We start from the raw sequence: 9833 nt of genomic DNA on the forward strand, positions 1-9833 counted from the left end.
CATATTTTCTCGCGTATATGAAAGCTCTAAAATGTACAATATTCCTTTCAGCCACAAGCGATATAAAAGCTCTACAAAACGTCATGTCTCTGTGTGCAAGAAAGACACATATATTGTGTATAATCGAGCGTACATGATCTGCAGCGCTGCGGAGGGCTGCTCGGTTGCCGCTTTTTACCAGTCGGCTCTAGGTCGGACATATGGGTAAACAAAATGGAATAGTAATATTTAACAATGCTACCTGCTGATGCTATACTGGGCCTCTCATTGGTGAAGAACTGGCAGCCAGCCAGCGTGTTTTTGTGAGAACTGTTTTAACAGCAGCAACCGAACGGCTCTCGGGCCAGCGACCAGTGAGCGTAGACAGCACAGCGCTCCGTTAGGCATCGGCGGGCAAGCACGCATTAGCTGTGGACGGACCGGCCGCCCGAACATATTTGTCGGTATCGAAAGTATCGTGAACCAAATGACTGCTAGCGAAAAAAGGACTGCCTCTCGTATCCATGAAAACATGTGTTCTACAAAAGTACATAATTGCTTAGTTGTCGCCAGTCACTCATTGCACCATGGCGTCAGTGTGGGGCCGCGCCCCGAATCATCTCAATCGCCAGGCAAAGCATCTCAATCGACAGGCACATGGTAGTCCAGCTACGAATCCGAGCCGCGGCATCCCGTCTATGTATCTACATTACACCACAATCGAACACTGTCGGGCCACCCGAGACAGCAGTCTCCAATGTAACATCAAAACCCGCCACTCGTCTAATATCAGAAAAAATGAGCATTGAGTACCTACCGAATATCGACTACAGAAGATTACAATGGGGTGCAGATCTAGCAAGAGTGTCGCGGTTCGTCTCGGCACGGCTTACAGGCCGCCGAGCCCGCGCAGGTGACCGCCAGCTCCACCTGTTCCACCTCCGGCGCGGAAGCTCGATCACAAGACTGACCTCAGTCGGCGCTCTGTGCTCGGCACAGGGCGACCGGGTCAGGAGCGGGCCGCTGCCGCCAGGGCCGCGGCCACCAGCCACGCGGCAGCGCCCGCGCACCGGCCGCCACCACCCGCTCAGCCCAGATGCGCGCCACGGCGTCATTGGGGCTTCCCTGAGCAGGATCGAACCAGAGCTGCATGCACGGCTCCGTATCCGCCGTGAACTTCCACGAGTGATCCCACACCTGAAAAAGGCGCACGGTTTGCGTCACAGCTCGGCTCACTTTCACAGTCCACGCACCGGCAGCAATTAAGGGCTACTTAGATAGTGTGCTAATAGAGCGCAATCACTTAGCTTAATCCATATAGTCAACCATGAATTGTTAATTACGAGCGAGCGAGCGAAGCGAAGTCTTTTCAATGTCACGGAAAAAGCTCAGTATGAGCGGCCCGACCCGGCCCGGCCTGTAACGCTTTTGAGAGGCTTATATCTCAGCAACCGCTGGACCGATTGGCCTGCGGTCTTTTTTTTTTGTTGGCTAGCCCTATTCCCTCTACCCCGTAATTGACTACTCTTGATACATTACAGGGACCGTCGTGGCACGTGCCACGTGAAAAGTCAAGGGTGTTATTTGTCAAAAGTTGCAAAAGAAGTGATTTTGAGAGGCTCATCTCAGCAGCCGCTTGGGCGGTCTTGCGGTAAATTTTGTAGGGTAGCTGCACCCCTTCAACCAAAGGTCGGATGCTCTTGATCTATGTGAGTGACCCCCACTGCACGTGCAAAATGCAAAAAGAAGAGGTGCCGAATTTGTTCCCATTTCAATAACTCTGTAATTACTGGGGCGATTTAGCTGAAACTTGGCATACAGGTAGGCAGTAGGCACCCACCAGGCAATGCATTCCCATATGTTGCGGTTAGGGTGCTACTGCTTAGTGTATTATGTGTAAAATAAAGGACGCTTGAATCTTACCTGAGTGATGTCCATTTCTTGATCACTTTCATCTGTGGGTGACCGAGCAGCGACAGCAACCCAAGGCGTATACAGAATCTGTAAAAAAATCAGCACACCGTTACCACATGTTTTAATAAAACTTACCTATAGGGAGGTAGCATAAAATACAGATCAAAACAATAACATACAAACATACAGATATTCGGTTAGGTTGAAATGGCTAAAAAATATAAAAAATAAGGGCAAGGTACTAGGGCTGTAAAGCTGTAAGGGCTCGGTACTAGTAATAATTTTTGGCTAAAAATATCACAAATAAAGACTCTGCACTAAAGCTGTAATGTCTGGTACTAGGAATAACTTTAGAGTGAAGTGTTACAAAAACAATATTCAAAGTCTTTTGATAACTTTGCAGGCATTTTCATCACTTTTAAAAAATAACTTACATTCTGATCCGGCACAGCACTGTTCTTTAGACGCAAACGTTTTTGACTGTGCTTATCATGGTGCGCACTACTTGTTAAGTTTAAGTGGTCATGTGGTCTTGGCTCATTGGTCATGCCACACGCCCTCATCCACTTTTCTCTGTACTTCTTTTTTTTAGCGGGAACCTAAAAGTAAAAAAGGGTCAACACATGCTTAGTCCATGCAACACATACTGTGTATTAAGCTGAATAGCTCCACTGAGCCCAGTTTCACCAAGTGCGGTAAACTTAATTTTGGGGTAGTTTTTGTAGTTAAGTAGTGGGGTAGTTTGGTAGTTTACCCCAAATTGAGTTTACCGCACTTGGTGAAACTGGGCTCTGGTGAGCTTCCTTTTCTTGTCAGCACATAAGTGAAAGAAAACTGTGTAGACAAGAGATGAACCAAACCCCCATGGAAAGGTAAGTGTTACCACAACCAGGAAACGGGATTTGAAGGGCTGGATAAATGTGTCTGAGTTCTGCCTTTCAGCCAGACTGGAAAACATCCATACACTACGCCGGATGCCCGTGAGCCCCTCATGCGCCAAAATTTGAAGCAAGCAATTTTGAGCTGAAATTCCAGTGCATGATTTCCACTGAAAGTTGGGTGCCTGTTTGCACCAAAATTAAGCCACTTTTACATAAAACACATGTGCATATCTACCGACCAAGGCTATATCAACCAGACAGATCGTTCCGGGGCCTCGGAGTCAGACGCTCTTCCCTTTCTGAGCGTCTGAATTAGTTAATGTTCCCATGAAAACCCAATACCACAATTTGTGTGGCACACTGTAGAATCTTAAGGTGAAACAAGGCCCAGGCCGGAAGTTCCGACTCTCTTCAGACCTGCCAGCGCCCGCAGGGCAAGTCTGCTGCTAGATTGACCACAGCGTGTCAAAAAATTTGGTGACAGCCATTTGCATAAACATTATGCGCCATGCGGTCACCCTGCGCCTAAAAATTCAGCTGCCACCATGCGCTGAATTTGACGCATGCAAAATTATGCTGGATGTGCGATGAAATTTTCGGGGCAACGCCGCAATCACGCCACTTCGCATGACATATTCGGCATAACTTGCGTTTTTTTATCCAGTCTGGCATTTCAGTTGTGAAAGCCTGAACAGTTCAAAAGGGTTTGCTAATCCAGGGGAGAGTTCTGTGAAAACAAAAGTAATAGAAGAGCCATTGCAATAAATAAGAATTTAGGTACCTACCTAGGTACCTAGGTACTTACTTGTGCACAGTCACACGCATATCAGTCCCGACCCGACGTAGGTCGTTTGCTCCGCGGATCACGCACTTCATCGTTATTATAGGTATTTGTTCGAACAAAAATGCCCTGATTTCGGATCAGAGCCACGGTATAAAATATGGTATACTGCCTTGCGTAAGATAAAAATGCATTTTAGCAATTGGCTACCAAACGAGATGTCATCTGTTCAGGGCATAGCATAGGTTTACTTTCATAGACCTCATGAAAGTAGCTCATGAAACTCATCACCAATCAGCGCGACGGATTTCAAGATTCGATTGCGGATGTTCATCCGCCGGCCGATTGCCAGAACAGACAACGAAAAATAACGCAACTACTCGTGGTCTGCTCGCTAGTACAGGGATCCGTGCCTGATCAGTACTGCTGCAAGCTGATTGGTTAAAAACCAAAGCCTCGCCGCGGGTGGCTGTATTGTCGGATAAGAACGCATTCCTGGGATAAGAACGCATTCCTGGCATATTTTCTTTTAAAATTGCCGATAACTACGAATGGAGGCCGAAATCGGCCGTAAGGAGGTAGACAGAGAGGTTTTCGGACACGGGCTACAAGATGGCTATCTCAGTTTCAATCCCCATGTTAAAGGTGGCCCTTTTCCTTTAACAGACATGTGGAGCCCAATCAGATCAACGGGCATCTTCAGCGGACACAGCCCCAGCGATCCCTGTTGCCATCCTGACCGCTCACTGAACTCGCATTGAACCAGAGGGTTGATATCCCCCATCCTATGTCCAGTGCATTTAACGTTTCTCTTTGTCTGCCGGAGTTGAACTGGGACGCTGTGGAATTATAGAATCGTGTTCGACATTCATGACATTCGTCCGCCCGCTTTGGATGCCGCCTGTGAAAGCTGAGCGCAGCTGTCTGATTGGGATTGCGGTTGTACACTCGGGGGCAGAGTGATGTTCCACCACTCCCTACCTATCGGGCTCCCATGGCTCAGCACTGGCTGCTGCCAGCACTGGCGGTCGCAGCCGCTAGCAAAAGGGGGGGCCAAAGTCACACTCGCGGGACATAACATTTATCCGTCACCGGGAGGGAGGGGGGGGGGTGATCGGCTAATTGTTTACGTCCACGAGGCGCCGCACAGTTGGCATTACTTTGCTTCATCCATCTCATTCTTGCGTGAAATCTTTGAGCTCAATTTAAGGCAAAATCACCAGTTCCATTTACCGTCTCACGGTGTGCCCACCAGTCGGGCCGCTGCACCATGACGACGGATCGGTGTAGCATAGGTATACTGGAAGGTCAGGCACGCGGATTCATGACCTTACCACTATAAAACAATTCGGAAAAGTACAGATACCTCTTGCTAAAAAGTACAGATACCTCTTACTTTGAACAAGCATGTGAAACCCAGAGAGTATTTTAGACTATGACATTTACCCATATAGGTACCTAGTTGTGTGGCGGCGGGAGAGAGTAGGTACACCGACCTCTGGAGACCCCCACAGGTTCCGAGCTTTCAGAATCGGCATCTGAGGGCCGCGCGCGACTCCTGCGGGGCTTCGCAACGGCTCTGTTGGGGCTCACTCAACCTGCCTAGTCCTACTGCTAAAAAGACTGGCCCTGAGCCCTAAGGACTTCATCAGTCTCTGCCAGCCCCAGGACCCACACCGGCTCATGGGGTCCCGACGTCGAAATATGAGGGAATCAGCGCGGGACCATCAGGACGTAAAGCAATCTCGATCAGGACCAACGTAAGGCTGTGCCGGAGACTGCGTGAGCCCTCTGATCTTCAGAAACCCACCCATGTATGTTTTCATGTAGAGGCCAGTTTAGGGCCCTCAGAGACCAGTACAGGGCCTGCAAACTACAAAGGCCAGTAGTTTGAGACCATCAGAGACCGAGTTGGGCTCTCAGAGGCTAATGTGGGTCCTTACTCATTACAGGCCAACATGGGCCCTCAGAGGTCAGCGTGGGGCCCTAAAAGACCGCCATGAGCCGTCGTTGGACCCCAGAGGCCAGCAGAGGGCCCTCAAAGGCCAAGATGGGCCCTCCTCAGAGGCCAATGCAGACCCTTAGAGGCCCGCATCGGGTCTTCAGCAGCCAGTGCGGGGCCCTTATTGGCACCTAAAGGTTCGTCTTGGGACACCAGAGACAGAAATAAGGCCACCAGAGACCGGTGTGAGACCCTCAGACGCCGGTTGGGACCCCTGAGGCCGGTTAGGGGCCCTCATAGGCCAGATGTGGGGCCTCAGAGGTTGATGTAGGCTCTTAGCGGTCAACGTGGGCGCTTGACCGCCACTGAAGTTCCCTCAGAGGTCAGTGTAGGACGCTCAAAGACCGGTGTGGGAGCTATATTAATAGCTTGGCGTGTTTTTTTTTAGCCTCGTGACGATCGAATAATTGCCAGGGCCCCCATACACCTATATGGGAGCCAATTGGTTGTTTGAGGGGGGGGGGGGGTCAAATGATATGATGGCCCCCTTTATTGACCTTTGGGGGCATGGCCCTGATGCCCCCCCCCCGGCCCCCCGCGAGTCGCGACCGCCACTGTGTACACATTACACACATGCCTCTGAGATTACATACTAGCGCAGGCAAACTCTATGCAGGCCCCGAAGGTCCCACGCTAATCCTTAAGAAACCAACCCGGCATACGGCATCACCACCGGGCTTCTGAGGTGCACAGCACCAACCCATGAGGTCTTACTTTAGTGTCTTGGAGCCAATCTCCTTTAGCAGGGCCACTGCCACTGCCGAAGAGGGTCTCATGCCAGCCATTGCTGAATGCTGGGCCTACGAGAGCCTTAAGTAAACCCACGCTGATATTCCATATAAGATCCGGCCATACTCGTGAACCGGTGCCAGCGACGCTGACCGCCAAATTGACAGAATGCGATGAACTGAGCCCACTCATGAGTGAAATTTACGTCCTTTGATGGCGCAAGAAAGAAAATGAAACATACGAAAAGCTTTTCTAGGACTTTTGTTCGATCTGAAAGGTGGGGCCAAAAGATAGTATGGCCCCACCTTTCAGCACCAAAGGGGGGGGCCATGGCCCCCGTGCCCCCCCCCCTGCGACCGCCAGTGGCTGCCAGTGGCAGCACTGGCAGCACTGGCACTGGCAGGCAGTGCTGATCAGTGCTGAGGGCAGGCAACACTGGCAGCAGCCAGTGCTGAGCCATGGGAGCCCGATGGGTGGGGAGTGGTGGAACATCAATCTGCCCCCGAGTGTACATGTACATGTAGCTCCATTATGTGGAAGAAATAGGAATGTTCTGCAGCCTTTTGTTCATGTATTGCGCCTCGGTAACTGGGAAGTGTGTCAGCGGGGTCATGGCATACCCGTATTACTGTAGACATGACCTGACCCTCCGGTCCACCCTTACAGAGCCTGTCTGGACTTATAATAGCCCCTTGGACTTCCCTTTCCTGTGCTGATTTGACCTTACCCCTACCCGTCGGCACAGGAACTTGACGAGCTCTGTGCCGCTGCTCTGACCTGTCTGTGACCTGACCTGACCTGACCTGTGACCTGACCCTCTCTGTCCACAGACGCTCCTCTGGACCTGGCCAGCTCTGCTCCCCTGCTCTGACCTGACCTGACCTGACCTGACCATCTCTGTCCACAGGCGCTCCTCTGGACCTGGCCAGCTCTGCTCCCCTGCTCTGACCTGACCTGACCTGACCTGACCTGACCTGACCCTCTCTCTCTCTCTCTCTCTCTCTCTCTCTCTCTCTCTCTCTCTCTCTCTCTCTCTCACAGACGCTCCTCTGGACCTGGCCAGCTCGGCTCTGACCTGACCCTCTCTTTCCACAGACGCTCCTCTGGACCTGGCCAGCTCGGCTCCCCTGCTCTGCGAGCCCTCCCTCTCCGTGTCCGCCGGTCGGGAGGAGGCCCGTCTGGGCGGCGACCCGTCCAAGGTGGCTGCTGCGGCAGCGCTCAGTGTCAGCGCCGAGCTGGAACAGTTCCACCACAGTATGGCGCTGGCCAGCCTGCCGGCGCCGCCGCAGGCCGCTTACGAGGTGGCCCTGGCGGCGGCCGTGGCGGCGGCCACCTCCACATCGTCCATGTTCCAGCAGCACACCACGCACAGTCCAGGTTAGTTCACACCATAAACACACCACTATACACACCACACACAGTCCAGGTGGGTGAGAGTTGTACGGACGTCGGACACACATCACTATACACACCACACACAGACAGCCCAGGTAACGGGGAAGGATGGGGACAGGTGTACATCAGAGCTGGTCGATGTTCCTCCAGCACACCACGCACAGTCTAGGTGAGGGGCGGGGTGGATCTGTGATCAGAAAGACGCGTTCATTGTTCATTTATGAAACAGACATTCCATACTCAGTTCAGGAGAGAGTTTGCATAGTCTTCCATCAACAGAAGATTCAGAAGAGCTGAGAATTAGATGGACCACGAAAGCCTACCCAGTGTTGTAGGCGAATTTTACGTCGTTGCTCTTATTCTTCGGTCTCCTTGTGGATCCCAATTCTTTATTCTCTACTTCGCTTGGCCAGGGTGATGTTATCCATTACTTGAATTAACAACTTCCTTAGCCATTCCTTCTACTCATCCTTGATTCCAGAAGACGTGATCCCATTTCTGCCTATTTCCGTGACGTACCTGCAGCATGCTGTGTGGTCTCGTGTTAGCAGACTCGTGACCACTCTCTTGGTAAATCCTCTCGCCGGCGGATTCCGAGAGATGTACCGTGTTTGTAGAACATCCGTCCGATTCCGTGATCCGCGACCTTCGCCCCATGCCTCACGGTGTGGCTCAACGTCCCATAAAGGTCACGACGTGACTCAGAAGCGCCACGGATCAGCGAGCTTCGGAAGAATGAGACACACGGGCACACCATATCGCTTACTCAAGACACGGAGCACTGGGCAGAGAAAGGTCAGACATGCCATGACTCGTGCGACGCCCTTGGGCAAGATCGTGTGCTGGCGAACGGGCGGATGAGAGGTGTGTAAAGGGATCTCGGTTTCCTGGAGATTTGTGTTTGTTGTTTTTGTGGTTAGTTGCTGACCGGACTTAGTGGGACTAGGCCACGTCTTTCGCTCTTATCCGGTCTGTCCGTTGCGGTTGGTGACGCGGCTTGCTGGCTGCGAACTGAGCTGCGACAGCTCCCTGGCCGTGGTGACTGCTGCTCCGTCTGAGCAGCAGTCACCACGTCTGACTCCGCTCCGTCTGACTGTCGAAAGCAATGGTAGTGGTAGGAGTGATAGAAGTTTGTGGTGATTGCTGGCCACGGTTCGTCTCACTCGACTGCATTGGCTCCCTTGGAGCAATGCTGACACAGACCGGAAACTTTTGCTCCGACTGGGCTCAGTGCTAGCCACTGTCCGTCCATTTGCTCTCATTTTACCTGTGTTTCGCTTCTTCTGGAGCACGGTACAGTCGGGCCTAGTCCACTCTGCTGGGAAAGGTTGAATGGCCAGCAAACAACACTAATACACCGGCTATTTATTTTTGCCGTCTTAGAACGTCTCGTGTGGCGTATTACGCCAGAGTCTGTGTTGGCTGCACCGTGCAAAAATGCCGTGACTCGCTGAATGTTGGGGATGCCATTTGCCCGGTTTGTTCTATTTTGCGGCCGACGTAGGCGTCTTGTTACAAGACGGAGGATAAAGCAGCACGCCAGTCCGGTTGGCGACTAAAGTCGAAATAAAACGTAATAGCTCCGTAGCACAGGGCTAGACAGAACACACTGAACACTGTGACAGAATAGTGAACACATTTCTGTGTTCTGCCTGTCGAGTGTATGTTTAATTCGTTCGAACCTTCTTCTGACATGTTCCACAGCCCCGAGAACTGGCTCAATATTTATTCTCGCCGGCATTAATATTTATGAATGCATTCAGTGAATATGATTCCGATATAATCCAGACGGTATTCGTGCCGTAGGTGCAAAGCAATACCATTTGGGTGATTGAATGTGCCATGAGGTAGGCGCAACCCGTTCCACTGTTCATATGAGCTGCATTATTGAGCTTCGAACGTTGAACTCGTATGGACATTGAACGACGCTACTGTTTTCGATAGCCATAAGCCCTATCGGACTTGCGCACTGTGGTCCCACTTCTTGGAGTTTATTCTGCCGGCTTATGCTTCCACGAACGAACGCTTGCTGATATGCTATCTGACATGTCTCCTTCAGTTTTGAGTCGCCTCAAATCCATCAACAGGCGGCTTTGTTAGCATGTCGCCATGCACAGGAGTTTCTGTGTGTCTCGGTGTGTTATCTGTCGGC

At 51.5% G+C, this 9833-nt stretch overlaps 1 protein-coding gene and 1 long non-coding RNA gene across 2 annotated transcripts in view; one reads left to right on the forward strand and one right to left on the reverse strand.

The window, feature by feature from the left end:
- The window catches only part of LOC122389744 (protein bric-a-brac 1-like), a gene marked incomplete at its 3' end in the record, with an annotated part of 47661 nt that extends 39998 nt beyond the window's left edge, over window positions 1–7663 (forward strand). Inside the window, exon 6 of the mRNA XM_043382068.1 lies at window positions 7382–7663. Coding sequence (XP_043238003.1) covers window positions 7382–7663 — 282 coding nt within the window. The remainder of the gene's footprint in view (window positions 1–7381) is intronic.
- On the reverse strand, window positions 82–3926 carry LOC122389741. Its single transcript, XR_006258019.1, has 4 exons — window positions 3580–3926; window positions 2328–2492; window positions 1903–1980; window positions 82–1176 (listed from the first exon to the last, which is right to left on the reverse strand). It is a non-coding gene; the product is annotated as an uncharacterized LOC122389741 (long non-coding RNA).
- Window positions 7664–9833: the final 2170 nt, after the last annotated feature.

This window comes from Amphibalanus amphitrite, unplaced genomic scaffold (assembly GCF_019059575.1).
Source record: "Amphibalanus amphitrite isolate SeventyFive unplaced genomic scaffold, NRLGWU_Aamphi_draft 000369F_arrow, whole genome shotgun sequence".
NCBI lineage: Eukaryota > Metazoa > Arthropoda > Thecostraca > Balanomorpha > Balanidae > Amphibalanus > Amphibalanus amphitrite.